The sequence below is a fragment of the Eulemur rufifrons genome, chromosome 16 (genome assembly GCF_041146395.1).
Source record: "Eulemur rufifrons isolate Redbay chromosome 16, OSU_ERuf_1, whole genome shotgun sequence".
In the NCBI taxonomy this organism is placed as follows: domain Eukaryota; kingdom Metazoa; phylum Chordata; class Mammalia; order Primates; family Lemuridae; genus Eulemur; species Eulemur rufifrons.
In genome coordinates, this window is record NC_090998.1 from 42,759,465 (window position 1) to 42,775,338 (window position 15,874).

Below are 15,874 nucleotides of genomic sequence, written 5' to 3' on the forward strand. Positions count from 1 at the left end.
ACTTTCAGCGAAACCATCCAGCCTTCATTAAATCAATTTGATAGCTGGTTTTGGATTTTGTATGCGTGTTTGCTTTTTATTTCTCAAGACTCAGGCTTAGTCAATACTTTCTTAACTTGGCACCCATAATCAACACACAAGTTGTTCTTGGCAACAATTGTCTGCTCTTTAGGATAGAAGCAACAGGGAATCTTGTTTCATGCATCAGCTAATTGTCCTTCCTTGCAACAGGAAAGACATTATGTTCTAAGGAGTGATTTGGTGTCAGTCCTACAAAGTTGATGAGGAAGAGAAGGCTCAGAAGTATCTGAACAACTACCCTATATTCTCATACATCTCTGCTCAGTTCTGCTTGAGGGGATGGAGGTCCCTTTTCCATTTGCATGTGGAACTGCATAAGAGCAGGGCTGAGCTCATGCCTGTAATCCCACCGGTGGAGGGAGGATCGCTTGAGGCCAGGAGTTAGTTTGAGACCAGCTGGGCAACATAGTGAGACTTGGTCTCTACAAAAAAAAAAAAAAAAAAGGACTCTTCTATGCCCCTGGAGAAACTTGTGTTAATTGAAAATTTAGGCTGGGTGTGGTGGCTCACACCTGTAATCCTAGCACTCTGGTATGCCAAGGCGGGAGGATCGCTTGAGCTTAGGAGTTCAAGGTGAGCCTCAGCAAGAGTGAGACCCCATCTCCACTAAAAATAGAAAAATTAGCTGGGCATGGTGGCATACGCCTGTAGTCCCAACTGCTCAGGAGACTGAGGCAGAAGGATCACTTGAGCCCAGGAATTTGAGGCTGCAGTGAACTATAATGATGTCACTGCACTCTACCCAGGGCAACAGAGCGAGACTCTGTCTCAAAAAAAAAAAAAAAGAAAAGAAAAGAAAAGAAAATTTCATTGAGATAGTTAGTCCACATGCACTTGTAAGAAATAATACAGAGAGATCCTTTGTACTGTTACAGTTTCCCTCAATGGTAACATCTTGCAAAACTACACTACCATACACTGTCACAATCCGGATATTGACATTGATATAATCCACAGATCTTATTCAGATTTCCTCAGTTTTACTTATACTCATTTCTTGTGTGTGTATTTAGTTCTGCACAGCTTTATCACATGTGTAGGTTCATGTATCCGCCACCACAGTCAAGATACAGAACAGCTCCATCACCACGAGGATCCCTCATGTTGCTCTTTTATAACCACACCCACTTCCCTCCCACAACGCCCTTCTCATCCCTAACTCCTGGCAACACAGATCTGTTCTCCATTTCTAAAATTGTCATTTGACATAATATCTTTTTATAAACATATAATTGTACACACACTTCTACCACCTATACTTTTTCAAAGTGCTTTTGCATCCTTATAGCAGTTCTGCAAGGTAGCCAGGGAAGGCTTTCCTATTTTCAGTCAGGAAACAGGTTCAGAAACGTTAAACGACTTAATGAAGCTCAAACGTTTAGCAGAACTAGCACTGGGACCCAAGTCTGATGTTCGCTCCTAGACCTTTTCTACCTGACCAGATTGCCTCTTCGTAAGGGAAGGTTTCATTGGTAGAATCCAGAGACCCTAAAAGGAGCAAATAGGAGAAGGTGAAGACACAATGGCCTTTTCCACCTGAAACAAAAGGTCTAGCGGTGAAGGGACAGACTGGGTGACAACACCCATCAGCATTTCTGGCAATTTGCTTCCTTGACAAGGAGGGTTTCTGACCTCTTACAACGTGGGACACAATAAACTATGAACTGCTTTCTGCTCCCAGTTCCCCAGTTTGCTTTACTTTGGGCCAAAAGGAACTGAGGAATGAATATCAGGGAGAAATTCTGACCCTGATTGTTTTGTCTTACAGCCAGAGAGTAGGTTCTAGCCTCAGCATTTTCATTAGTGCAGTGTTTTCATTAAAATCTCCATTAACTTGTTTGCTGCAATAAAATGGAATTATTCCTCCCACTAGGCCTGGGGCAAGATGCTTGCAGAGGAGCTCCCTTTCCCTTGGACAGTAGAAACAGCCCCACCCCCACCCCCCTGGTGTTCAATCCAATGGGCAGGTGAGGGCAATTGCAAAGTGCAGAAGGTCCAGAGCCTGGCCAAGGGGATTTTGTCCTTTAGTACTTTGCCTTGCAGGAAGGGAACACCTGTGGTGTGAGCACTAGGATCCAGGATAGGAGGTCCCAGCTAGGGATAAGGCTTGCTTAACCTTAGGTCCTCATGCCTGTATCAGTTCTTCTCCAACAAAGTTTGACTTTGAGAAGCTGGCACATGGTTGAAATGCACTCACGCGGTTGGGGGAAGAGTGTTCTTCCAGTCCTCCTCCCCACAGGGCCTCCTGCCTCTCCTAAGTACCTGTCATGAAAGGAGATGAATCCCCCCTCAGCCCCCACACCTCAATGAGTTGTCAAGTACTCTCCCTCCCACCTGAATAGGAAGCAGGAGCAGCAGGCCAGGTTGCAGGTTGAGGAAGTCAGAAGTTAACTTGAGCTGAGTTTGCAGCTCTGGAGAGATTGAGGAGCAGGCTTTTCTCTTGTCACTTTGGAAGGAGAGGATTGTGAGGCCGCCCCTTTAAATAGCATTCCCGTAGGAGGCAGATCACATCCATCCGTCACCTGCTGCCAAAGCATCATTTTTTGGTCTCTATCAAACTCAAAGCTTTTTGGAAAGGATTGTGGGGTTAGGGGAGTGAGGAGGCAGGGGGCAGTTCAGAAGCTGAAAAGGAGAGGAATGAGATTGGGCAGAAGGAGCCTGGGAAAGGTGGGGGTGGGGGACAAGAGGAAAAGGCAGGGAGAGAATAGCTGTCTTTTAAGCCTATGAATGGAACAAGTATACCCTATTCTTATCTCTTTAGAGAGGCAGTAAGGCAGAAATGGGATTGGATTGCAACAAGAGGAATGAGGTTGAGGCTAAACACCAGGACTGGTAACTAAAGAAAGTGAAAGAGAGCCACAGAGTGTAGAGGTTGGGAGGCTTGGCTTTGGCTTTATCACTTGCCATATAATTTTTCTGGGCTTAGTTTTCCCATTTATTAAATGAAAGGAATTAGACTAGGACCAAAAGTCTCTTTCACAAATAACTTTTTTTTGTCTGTGTGTGAATTCCCCTTAAAATGGGTTAGGAGTCTTGGGGGCCTGGGAGAGCAGGACGTGCCACTGTGTTGATAAGAAATGTTATGAGATCCCTCTGGAAGAATGTCTCCTACCTCTTACCCACCTCTGCTAGTCTAAATGCCTGCCTGAACTGGGAAACTCCTTAGCTCTAATCCTAATTTCCTAATTAGAGCTCTTTGGCTCTAATCTTCATTTGCAATTCTTTTGTAGTTTCCAGCCCAATCCTTTTTCAGTTGATAAGGAAGGAGATTGCTCCCAAATTTTGAGAACTGGATTGTTGTAGGAGTAAGACTAGGGTCTCAGATGCAGCTACTTCTTGGGTGGGACTTTTCCTTTGGCAAGGAGGGAAAAGGGAGACATGTGCTGAAGTTAGATGGACAGAGAGGGGGAAGCCACACTTTTTCCACTGTTTTCTTCATCTCTGACTCTGCCATCTCCTTCAGCCTCTGTACTTCCCGGGAGCTGGTTCTGCTGATACTGCTGCCAGATATGAAGCCCTGACCTAACTTGGTAATTCTTTTACGCTGGGAGTCTTAGCTGTGGCAGTCCATCCTTTTCTTCACCCTACCACTTTACTTTTCTCTTCCTTTGCCTTGGAAAGGGGGAGCCTCCATCCAGTATTTAGAACAGAGTAAATACCTTCTCCTGATCACCGTCCTTCCAACCACTAGTTTCTGAAATCAAAATTCACATTCTGGGATCCTGGATTAATTTCCTCTTTTGGATCTAGCAGTTAGTGAAAACATCTCCACTTTCTGTTTACATGGGAGTTTCCCCAGTGCCAAAGTAGGTTAATAAGGGGGAGAACAATACTAAGGACGAGAGGTGGTTCCTGCAAGAGTCCCAGGTGGAACTCAGGTGGATGGAAGAGGCTTTGTCCTATTACAAGGTCTTGAGTTCAAATTCCATTCACTCATTCCACAAATGTTTACTAAGCAGCTAGGCTGTTTTGTGCTGGGCCTTTAGCCCTTAGACTTCTTTCTCTGAAGACAGAATAAGAGGAATGAGCTGGAAGGGCTGCCGCAGGGGTTGAGCTGTCAGGAATGATTTCCTGGTGTGTGGAGCTATTTTGTAGTCAAGGAAGATGTAGTGCTGCCTGCTCTGGAGAGCTTTAAACTTGGGAGAAATTCCTATGGCCAGACAGGTAGTTGGAGGCACCATGAGGAAGGCCACAGCACTGGAGACAGATGGGGGAGGTCAAGCTGGGGGACCAGAGGCCAGGTGTGGGATGCCCTCACAGCTCAGCGCAGACCCTGAACTTTTCCCTTCAAAGACATTAGCACGGGTGGGGTCTCGTCGGCTGGGTTCTGATGGTGGGTGGCTTCACTCCGCAGTGTCCAAGGGGAGAGAGGTGTTCATTCCCTACCCCTGCCTCACACATGGGACACACAGGCAGCTGGCACACGCGGACGCAGGAAACCACACGCACGTACACAGAAACTCAAAACACACACCGAGGGAACCCACACAACCACCCGCACTGAAGTCCTGCCCGCCGCCTGTGCTGCACTCTGTAAACACGCACGCACATCCCCCCGCGCAGGGCACACGCAGCCGCTCGTACCGGGCGCCTGTGTGCGTGCGCTCGCCCTTGGGCGCTTCGTCTGTGTGTGCCCCCGGCTTCCAATCGTTCCTTTGGGAGGGGGAGGAGTGGCTGCGTGGAGTGAGAGACTGGCGGGCAGGCTGAGGAGAAGGGAGGGGAGCAGAGGGAGGGGACCCGGCCCGGGGAGGAGGAGAGGCGAGGAGGCGGCTCTGGCAGCGCGCGGCGGCGGCGGCGGTAGCGGCAGCGGCAGCGGCGGCGCGGAGAGCTTGGACTGGGAACCCAGAGCTCGCCGGGCAGCGGGAGAGGAGGAGCCGCAGAAACCGCAGCTCTGTCAGCTTGGGCCGAGCCTAGAGACACCGGCCTGGCTGGTCCACGCCAGCCGCAGGTGGGAAGGGCCTGGGATCGGGGTGAGGGTCTCTGGGCTAGGGGCTGTGGCTGAGCCGAGGTGCTGTCTCCTCCTTCTGTTCCGCAGACGGTGGCTGAGCATGGAGCTGTCCCCCCGCAGTCCTCCGGAGATGCTGGAACCGGATTGCCCGTCACCCCTGGAGCTGAAGTCAGCTCCCAGCAAGAAGATGTGGATTAAGCTCCGGTCTCTGTGAGTCCCCGGCCGGGGGGAATGGGGGGAAGGGACCTTAGGGAGCCTGAAGGGGGTGGGGGGAATAGCTGGAGCTGGGCTGGTAGATTTTCTCGGGCACACATGTTGGTAGGTGTGAGGAAACACGGCCCTGACACGCGTGGCCAGGCCACATGTGCAAGGCATGTGCGGAGCAAGACGGCTGGTCGGAGCGGGCTTAGGAGTTACAGAGGTAAAGATGTGCCTGTGGACCCCCCGGGTGACACGCAGCGCGGACAGGCGACACAGTATGTGCGGTGTGATAGGGCTGCAGAGGGGCAGTGGAGGTGCCAAGCTGACTCACACGTGCGGAGTTGTGCAGATGTGAGACACATCACATGTGTGTGCATGAGTGACCATGGGTCACAGAGGTGCGTAGAGCGATTGCAGACATGCAGATCTAGTGCATGGGGATACTTGTGCCAACCTGTGGGTCATAGATATCTCAGATGGGACTGGTAGTTTCTGCCTCCTGCATCTTACAGGGAGTGGGGGTGGGGGTTGAGAGCACCCCATACCTGAGCTGCTCATGTCTTGGGGCCTGGAAACTCACCCTGCATGTAAATGATGAGGCGACTCACCTGGAATCTGGAGGAGGGTGGAGCCCCTACCTGGGAGCTGGAGGAGGTGGTGGTGGTGAATAAAGATTGATTGACAGGGGAAAGGTAACTGGCTTCATCAAAGCCTTTTTGTTTATATAGGGTCTCCCAGGATCTCCAAGCACATTTAGGTATCTTTTCTATTGCTGCAGGACCAAGGAGGGCATGGGGGAGAAATAAATGGGGAAAGGAAGCAATCAGGTATTTCAGACTCTAGTCCCAGGGAAGGAAATGAACTTTTCTTTCTGTTCCTCAGAAAAAAAGAGGATTGAGTCAAAGACAAGCATTATGTTTATCTCCTAGTCAGCTGCTGCCACTGGGTAATCTCTGCAGTCTGTTAGTTCTTAATCAGTGAACAAGGGAAGATGCTCTCTCCCTGAGATGACTTCCCACAGCCCCAGGAAAGAGGCAATAGGTAGGACAGTATGGATGTTTAGTGAGGAAACACAGTAAACATAGCCCCTGAACCTAGTTCCTCCCCAGTATCCTCAATAGTGAGCACTGAAGCTTTATATTTCTGGGTTCTGGTAGAGGGAGAGAGGGGGTAGGGCTGGATAGATACTTATGGTTGTATTGTTCTTTAAATACCTTACCTGTGGTGACGAGATGACGCCTTTACATGGCGGGTGGGTCTGATTTATACAGTAGCTGCTTAGGGAGGCCGTAGGGAGAACTGAGGCATAGTGGGCAACAAGGCTTGGAATCCAAATGTGCTTCTCAGTCCCTCTCCTTTGCTGCCTCTGGCCAATGCAATTTGCCGGGCTCTATGAAGCGCAGCCTTGGAATGAGTTCTTGGATGAAGAAATGGAAAAGCGGATTGAATTGATTTTTGTTGAGAGGAGCACTGGGTGATTCTTGATAGAAAACGATGCTCTGTTAATGCTCTGGTAACTAAGCTGGGGAAGGGGCAGGTAAGGAAGTGGCTGAAAGGCAAAGAAGGGGCCTCGGAGTCTATAAATGGGAGAATCCAAGGTGTCTCAGGAGGGCTTCCCTAGCACTGGTGGCTCATTGTACACTCATCTTGCCTCCATTCCAGGAAACAGGGCCCTGCGAAAGAGTGGGTTTTACCAGTTTCACTGTCTCCCACACCTTTCTAACCAAAAATTTTTCCTGAAGATGAATTGTTGTTTCTTCCTTTCGTGTGAGACATGCTTAACCATAAGAGAAGATGACCCCCAGAAGGAGGCCTTGGAACCTAGGAAGAGAAGGGTGTAGAGGCAGCAGGCCCTCCAGAGAGCCTTGGCTGAGAAGTCCTCACATGAGATGCTGGCGGACAAGGCTCACTAATTTTATTGATTAGATTATTCTGGTCTTCACTCCAGCAATCTTGTCCTTAAGAATGCTAGCTGCATGTCATAACTTACCCAGAAAACTGCCATCTCTTGGTTACTAATCACCAGGAATACATTCCTAGTCTCACTTTCTCAAAGCAGAGAAAGATCTTGATATCAAGGTAGATCTCAAGTTGATGGCTTACTGGATTTGGCCTTGGTTTAATATTTGGAAGGCTTTGATAATCAGATGAAGGGAAATAAAAGGGTTTAGAGGTTTAGCTGCGTAGGAGGACAAAGTCAGGTGTTTTCTTAAGAGGTGAGAAAGGAGACATTCCCTCTTTTAAATGGAAATAAAGGTGTCCTCCCCCTAATGCCCCTACATGGGCCAGGGTAAGAAGGGGTTGTTTAGTTTGGAAATAGGGGTGTAGGCATGATTATCTCAGGACTGGGTACTGAAAAGAAATGAAGACAGATGAAATATGTAAGTGTGTGTGTATTATCATCTATCTATCTAGATTCTTCACTGTCACTTGTAACCAAAAGGAAAAAAAAGAAAAGAAAGAAAATAAAATATCTATCTAGATTCTTCTACTAAGCACTTCCTATTTTCTCCACTCTACCCTTTTAATTTCTAATCTAGGACATCTAGACTCTGTTCAGGGAGACCAGGCCTGGTGTTTTTGCCCTGGATAAGAAGCCCACACTAATATAATGGTGCAGGGCAATTTCTTATTGGGAGGAACACCCAAGAATTCTGCTTCCCACACTGAGACCCTGTCAAGGATAAATTCAGAATCTGGAACATATGTACTGAGGAGTCTCTAACTGTGGGATTTTACCTCTAGCTAGCAGGAAAATTTTCCTAATAAGCGAACGCATAAGCTGAGGCATGAGAGAGACTGTTTGGAGATGATGGGCTGGCCAGGATGATTTTTGGCATCCCTAACCTTAAGATGAAGGGTTTGGGCCGGGCGTGGTGGCTCACGCCTGTAATCCTAGCACTCTGGGAGGCCGAGGTGGGCGGATCATTTGAGCTCAGGAGTTCGAGACCAGCCTGAGCAAGAGCGAGACCCCATCTCTACTAAAATAGAAAGAAATTATATGGACAGCTAAAAATATATATAGAAAAAATTAGCTGGGCATGGTGGCGCATGCCTGTAGTCCCAGCTACTCGGGAGGCTGAGACAGGAGGATCGCTTGAGTTCAGGAATTTGAGGTTGCTGTGAGCTAGGCTGACGCCACGGCACTCACTCTAGTCTGGGCAACAGAGTGAGACTCTGTCTCAAAAAAAAAAAAAAAAAAAAGATGAAGCGTTTGGCCTGTCTACCCTTCTCTGAGATCAGAGGGCTTTGGGGATGCGGGGAGAGTGAGAAGAGGTAGAGAGAGTTTTCCGTGTCTTTTGTGAATCAAGAAAAACTTATGAGCAGAGATTGGTTTACCATCCTCAGCTTAGTCACTCAGCCAACAACTATTTATTGAGTACCTTCTGTGGGCCACGAGGCAGGCTGGGTGCTGGGCTCACAGTGGTGGACAAAATGGGCGCAGTCCCTGCTCCTATGGTTCAACTCCATCAAGTGGTGTGGAGAATGGGGAAGACATCCTGTTCCTTATTTTTCACCCCCACCCAAGTGGTAAAATTCTACCATTTTAGTGTCTGCCTAATTTTTTCTTTGTGAGGAGTTATGCACATAGGAAAAATGTAAATATGAGTTCTCTCTCAGGATAGTACAAGTGTCGCTCTCTCCTCTCTGGTCCAATTTCTCTCTTGGAATTTTAAATTTTACAGATAGAACATCCTTCTTCCTTTAGGACAGTATAGATATAATCCCTTTCTCTTCTCTTTCTCCACATGGTACACACTCAAGATCCCCAAGGCCTAGGCTCAATGTCCTATGCTGTGGTTCAAGGTCATTACAGCTGAGCTGGAACAAGGCCCCAGTTGGGATTATTTTTGCTCATCTTATTTCATCAGAGTCTAGTGTGGTACCTTGAACATAACAGGCACTTAATAAATTCTGTTAAATAAAGAAATGAACAAATGAATTAAAGAATACATGTATATATGGCATGAGGCCCAGTTCTGTCTCTGATTTTGTGGTGCATGTAAACCTGTGTGTGTATGTGTGTGCGTGTGAGTGTGTGTGTGATGTAGGAAATGGAGATGGAGGTACGGAGATGTTTTTTGAGAGATACTTAAAGATGTGGGGTTTGGAGACCTCGGGACAGAGCCTGGTACTGAAGGAGTTACAGAGAATACGGAAACTGTGGCATTTGGAGCGTGTGAATGAGATGTCAGGATGAAACCGCGAATACCTGCCTGACGTGTACACATACATGTCTGCATAAAGGTTGATGTGCGTGCTGGGAACAGTTTGTGGAAGGAGAGGTCCAAAATGATATGTCTGTGTTTTTATGTTTATAAATGGCATGTGTGATAAGAAATGTGTTGGGAAGGTATGCACTTCCCTGAATACCTGAAATTGCCCTAGGTATGAATGAGATGATGTATGAGTGTATGTGAGTGTCTATGTAGGTAATAGGATAATATGTATGTGTGATCTTGTGTATGTATTTGTGATACACTCAAATTTTTTGACAATCCTGGGAGGGTCTAGTGGGCAGAAGGAGGAAGCTGAGAATGCCTCATTGATTTACCCTGCCTTTTGCCCTCATTTGGTATATGCCCTGTGGCGTGATCTTCTGTGGGTGGCTCTTACCAGTTTTGAAAATCGTGCTGCCATCCTCCTTTCTCTGTGTATGGATGCGGAGTTGCTGTGCAGATTGCAGTATGAACTATGGCTCCTCAGAACTCTGGAGAAAAAGGAGCATCATTTCTTCCAGGCCTTGGCAGGGGTGATTTTTAGTATTGTCCTCCCTGGATTAGCCCTTCCTGTTTTATTTCCAGCTATGGCAAAGGGAGTCTCTCCTTCCTGGGCTTTATATCCTTCTCTTCCATCAAATGTTTTCAGTCTCTCTATTTCCCCCATCAGCTTTGTCTTGAATGAGGACTGTGTGGTATCTCTGGGACGATAGAGGGTGGAAAATTCCAGCAGTAAGGTGAAGGGGAGGTGCAGAGACAGGGGAAATAAAATTCAGAAGAACTTCACAAACGTCTGGTCGGAATAGGTGATTGGAGGCAGGGAACCGGGGAGGCACAGAGAATATTAGGGGACTTGACTGAGTTTGAGTTCACATTCTCACTCTGCCAATTACTAGCTGTGTCGTCTTGAAGTCACATAGCCTTTCTGAGTCTCAGTTCTTCATCTGATATCTTCATGTGAAAATGGTATTTAAATGATAAACTGTGGAGATCTTTTGGCATGAGAGAGCTTGCTTTGTGGAAAAGGCAGGGGAAGGGGCATGAATGGGTGACTATTGGCTAGGATGACAGAGAAAAATAAAGATTCAAGAGGCAGGAATATGAATTACCTAATAGGTTCAAGTCCTAGTGTCTGGGACATGATTTGGAAGAGTCTTGTTGATGAATGGTTATCTGGAAGGGGTGAGGGCAGGTGTTTGAGCTTAGAGACCAGTAGGCTAGGGGGAGCTGGAGGAGGGCTGTACTGTAAACAATGTGGGCCACTACAGTCAAAGGAAGGGACCCAGTGGTCAAACTGGAAGTGGTTGGAGCAATTGCAGTTGTGAGACATAGTGAGTGTGGGGAGGCCAAGGGCTGCCATAGGTGACTTCTTTGAGTATTGGGGAATTCCTCTCTGCCATTTACCCCGCATCCCTGGGCCTGCAGGTAATATCATCAGGTATGCCACACATATCCTGTTTTAGAGACTCTCTAAAGTCCTTAGAACCTCTGCTTGTCCAGGACTGTCAGGAGGCAGTTTGGGGAAAGAGAGGAGATGCCATATTTGAGCTTGCATTTGTCAATTTGCCAGAGGATGGTGAAGGAGGTTGGGGATGCTGTGGGACTGGAAGACCAGGTAAGGGACCCAGTGGGAGAGAAGCTGACATCCATAGACTCTTCTCCACCTGCTCCCTGCCCAGGGAATTCCTAAAATAAGTGGTTGAATCTCAGATTCCTTTTTTTTTTTTTTCACCTTTGGACTGAGATGGAGGAGCAGGAAACCTTGAAACAGCTATTTCCTCTCTGTCAAATCTTTAAAGGCATCATTGAGGATTTTTCTCCAACTCTTCTGCTCTCTCTCCTTTCTTCCTCTGATTCTCCCTGCATCCTCTCCTTTGCCCCATCCTGCTCTGGGTTCCCTTTCTCTGTTAGGCTCTATTTTGCTCTTCTTTCCTGTCCCACTTCCTCTCTCTGTCCCTGTTCCCTTTGATGTACCCTCTCTCGCCCTCAGTGCTTCTCCTCCTCCCTCATCTAGGCTAGGAGCCAGAAGTCCCTGGGGTGCCCTCCCCTCGCCCAGGTGTTGCTGTGGTGACGGTGCAGCGTCAGTTCGCGGGCACGCTGTGGCGCCACCTTAGGAGTCCAGCCTCCACTCCTGTCTTCTGCAAGGCCTTTCTTTGCCTTCTCACTGACCTCATCCGCCCAGCTCCTCTGGGGAGGAAGCCAAGTAATTGCCTTTGAATCTCAGGGGGCTGATTTTCTCAGGTACGGAAGTTGAGGAGCTATTTTCCAACTCTCTTCAGGATAGCAGCAGAGAAAGAGGGACGAAACCAGGGCAGCAGGTGGGGTGGAGGTGAGACAACTGGGGAAACTGGAAGTTGCTAGATAATGAGATTGTCCCCTGAGGGAGGAAGACTAAAGGTCCAAGAGAACTGGGAGACCATTTCTCCCTTTCTTTGGGAAGGAGCATTGATGGGAATTGAGGAGAAAAGAAGTGTTTCTGAGAAGGGAAATGGGGAATACCGAGTTGTTATCCATCCAATGCAGAGAGGTCCCTAAGGCCAGTGCTCTTGCCCCTCTTCCCTAGTGTCCCCCCACCCTGCAACTGCTCGTCTCCCCTCAGCTCCTGCTGCATCTATGGTGATGCTCCCTGTGTGGGAAGAAAACATCAGGTTAGGATGCTACTTCAGCATCCCAGACCTGGCAGAGGTCCACTGAGAGAGCTATGATGGGCTTTTGGTAAAGGGGCAAGCTTGGAGGGGAAAGGGTCAGGATGTCTCCAGGGTGAGGCCTGGGGGCGGGGGGCACGGAGAAGAGCTAGAAGGGGGGTGCTTCAGGTGGTGCTAATAGATAAAGCCAGGTTCCCAGGTCAGTTGATTTCACAGCTGCAATGAGAAGTCAGATTTGCAAATAATTATGGTGGCTGCAGTAGGGTGATTGGGCTGCCAGCTGGTGTTGGCACCATTTATGTTGGGAAGGGAGCTTGGCTTGCTGGGGGCAGGGGTGCTTAGTGATTCTCTGGCAGGCAGGACCTGGGGGCTAGGGAAGTTTCTCCTTTCATTCCTATTCCGAGGCTTCACTGATCACTGTTTATCAGCTCTTGCATATTTAGCTTGGAAACATTCCCCTAGTTCTCTCCTCTATGCCCACCTTGTTTGGAAACTTCTTGGGGCCTGAGCTGAGTGAGCACACATGCCAATAGTGTTGCCAGGCTGTCTACCCTGAGCATCTCTCTACCAAGCAGTAGCTGTAGAAATTCCAATCTGAAAGATATATAATAAATCAAATTGCACTAGATACCTCAAAGACTTCTTTGTCCCTCCTGTTCTCTCTCATTCTGCTCTTCTTTGGAATGCCAAGAAAATTTGCTGTTGTTTTGATTGCAGTGAAATAGATTGAAGGTAGATATTCTGGAGAACTTCCTGAAAAGTTCATGGAGGGTCGAATGTAACCTTTCTCTGATAAAGAAAAAAGCCACCCTGCTCCTTTAAGCACCTGCTTAGAGCTGATTTGGGGGAAGCAGTGAGTCAGACAGGATGACCTCTGGAACTGGGGGAATGAGGCCCAGGCATCCTACTTCCCTAATGCCTCCAACCCCTGCTCTAAATCGGAGAACCACGAAGAGTCAGAGAGGAGGAAACTGATGCCCAGAGAGAGTAGGAAAGATGGAGGGCAGTGCTGGGACTGGAGATCTGCAGCCCTGCAGCCCAGTGCTGCCCCGATCACACTGCTAGTTAGTCCCTTGCCAAGCTTCCCACTCACTTTTCCATCCCAGGCCGGCTTCCACATCTGTTAGGCCTCCTGGAAGCAGGGCATCTGCTGGGAACATCTGTTGGGATGTGGCTGGTGGAGTGGTCCTCGTGAAGGTGGTTAATGAGCAGAATTAAATAGTGCAGGGAGAGAGAAGAAGGGTGGACAAATGAACCAGAGAAAGTTCTTCTGGACTGGGCACCGGGAACCTCCTCTTCAAAATTTGCCTTCCTCTGACCTTCTTGCCCACACCTCCCAATTCCTTCCCTCTCAAGGGCTGAAGCCTGCGGGAGAGGTGACTCATTTGTGTTCTGGGCTGGGAGCTGGGACACCTGGGTCCTTATTCATCTGGGCTAAGGCTCAAGCTGCTTAGATTATTCTGTTCCTCATGTGATCTGAGTTGTGCTGGGCATTGCTAGGAAAGCTTGTTAGAGAGGGTTTCTGGTCAGGAGGCAGAGGGGGAGTTGCCTTCAGACACATGCGCAGGTGGAAGCAGACTCTCCCTACCCCCCTTCTTCAGTGTTTTCCCAGACTCTCCTCTACACTTCAAATCTGCTTTCCTTCCCTCCCTGCCCCCTTAGTCCCTCCTGCCCCTCTTCCTCATCTTCCTCCACTCTCCTGGTTTCTAGCCTTCCCCCACTATCTTCCAGTCTTCCTCAGGCCCTGCCCCAGCCCTTCCCCCGTCCCACCTGCACCTCCCAGCTCCTCTGTCCAGTGCCTAGAGACCTGTCATCACTGCTGCCATGTCAACAGTGCCTCCCAGGATGGCACCCCAGCTCTGCCACCAGGGGGGCTATTTTTATCTCTGGAGCCACCCCCGCCACTATGCCCAGCCAGCTGCCAGAACTGGGGCTGCCTGTGGAGCAATGGAAGCCAGGGGAGTGAGGGGAGTGGGAATGCTTGGGTGGGGAGGAGAGCTGGTTGTTCCTGGTTTCTGGAGCTTCATGCTCTGCATGTGCCCAGCCTCTGCTTCCCCTGCCTCCCTGGGCCCTGTGGAGTAGGAAGCCAGAGAGAAGCCCTAAACTTCTGGAGTGGTGGTGTCAGGGAGACTAGAGCTTCTCCACAAATATCCAAGGTGCTATTTGAGGGCTGGATGGAAAATCAGGGGTCCTGGGTACAAGGGTGGGCAGGGACTTTGTTTATGGATGATTCTTAATGAACATTTGCTAAACAAACTAAAGGATTGGAATAAATAATAATCTTTTGCATTCATATACCACTTTATAGTTCCCGAGGTGCTCTCATACCACATCTCACTAGATCCTTGTGAGAATTCTGTGATGCACGTATTTGCCCATTTTACAGATGAGGAAACTGGAGCTCAGTGACTTGCCCAAGGTTACATAGGATGATAAAGTCTAGGCAAAAGTATCCTGTTTTTAACATGTGTCCTCTTTCTATTGGATTTAGGTGATTTTCTTGGTTCTTTCAACTTCTGAGATTTTGGAGGTTTGAAGTCAGCCAGTTAATCCCTTCCCTGGCACACCCACCCCTCTTCTCTGACCAGAGGCAGAGTGTCCCCTCCTTTGTTTCCTATCCCAGCTCCTATTCTTCAGTGCAGGGTGGGGAAAGCTGTGGATGAGTAGAGGAGGGAGGCATTATGGTTGGGTTCCTTTCTGTTTTTAAACTAAATTTAAGGGCTAAAGGAAAATGCATGTTGCACCCTTTGCTGGGGTCATCACCTCTGTGCCCCCCCCCCCAGGTGACAGTCTCCTTAGCTCAGGGGTAGAGTTTCAGGTGTGTGTATAGGTGTGGGTAAGTGTATATGTGTGAAATTTTTTCTCCAGGAAGGGACTGTGGTTGACCAATATCCCTTCCTATTAGAACAATTAGTAATAGGCTAGGGTGAGTGATGTGGCATGTGTATGTGGGGTGAGGTGGTGAACAGTCATTTGTCCAACCAGCTTTGGTTCTATTGGGCAAGAGATCAGAGGAATGGACAAGATATGCTCTTCAAAGCTTTTCCAGTCTAAGAAATCTCTACCTTTCATTAGGAGGGTCACTTGGCTAGAGTAGCAGGGCCTAGAGTAAGAGGACAAGGTGAGGGAGGGGAGCTGGCCTGGCTTGGAGGTTGTTGGTGCTCCAGGCTGTGTGCTACCACCTGTCCCCACTCTCATCCTCATCCCTCCAAGCAAGCATAATTTGTCCCTCATTTCCTGGTGGCATGTCAAGTAAGGGTTTTTGACATGGAGTCTAGTCCTTTCTTTCTTTTTCTTTTCTTTTTTTTTTTTTGTTGAGGTGGGGTCTTGCTCTGTTGTCCAAGCTAGAGTGTAGTGGCCCAATCATAGCTCACTGCAACCTCAATGCAACCTCAAACTCCTGGAATCCTCCTGCCTCAGCCTCCCAAGTAGCTGGGACTACAGTCCCGCGTCACCATGTGGGACTAATTTTTGTTATTTTTTGTAGAGATGAGGGTCTCACTATGTTGTCCAGGCTGTTCTCCAACTCCTGGCCTTAAGGGATCCTCTGGCCTCTGGCCTTGGCCTCCCAAAGCTCTGGGATCACAGGCGTGAGCCACCTCGCCCAGCCATAGTCCTTTCTGTCTAAAAACACTAATCAGCTTGTGGTCACTGTGGGAAGGGTGGTGGTGGGACACAGGAAAAGACGGAAACAGAGAGCAGGTTTCTTTTTTCCCAAATCTGCTGCAGCCCTGCTTTATGGCTACCAGGTGCTCAATAGAAAACGACTTGTAGATATT

At 48.6% G+C, this 15,874-nt stretch overlaps 1 protein-coding gene across 3 annotated transcripts in view; it reads left to right on the plus strand.

Moving 5' to 3' along the window:
• The first annotated feature begins 4,858 nt into the window (after nt 1–4,858).
• The window catches only part of PDE1B (phosphodiesterase 1B), a 28,190-nt gene continuing 17,174 nt past the window's right edge, over nt 4,859–15,874 (plus strand). For 2 of the 3 annotated variants that reach the window (XM_069489682.1, XM_069489679.1), the window contains exons 1-2: nt 4,859–5,029; nt 5,117–5,239. Coding sequence is in view for 1 of the 3 variants with exons in the window: in XM_069489679.1 (XP_069345780.1) it covers nt 5,130–5,239 (110 nt within the window). In the remaining 2 variants the exon portion in view is untranslated. Of the gene's footprint in view, nt 5,030–5,116; nt 5,240–5,324; nt 5,451–15,874 lie in introns of those variants that run through there. The other variant, XM_069489681.1, reaches the window with a different exon arrangement.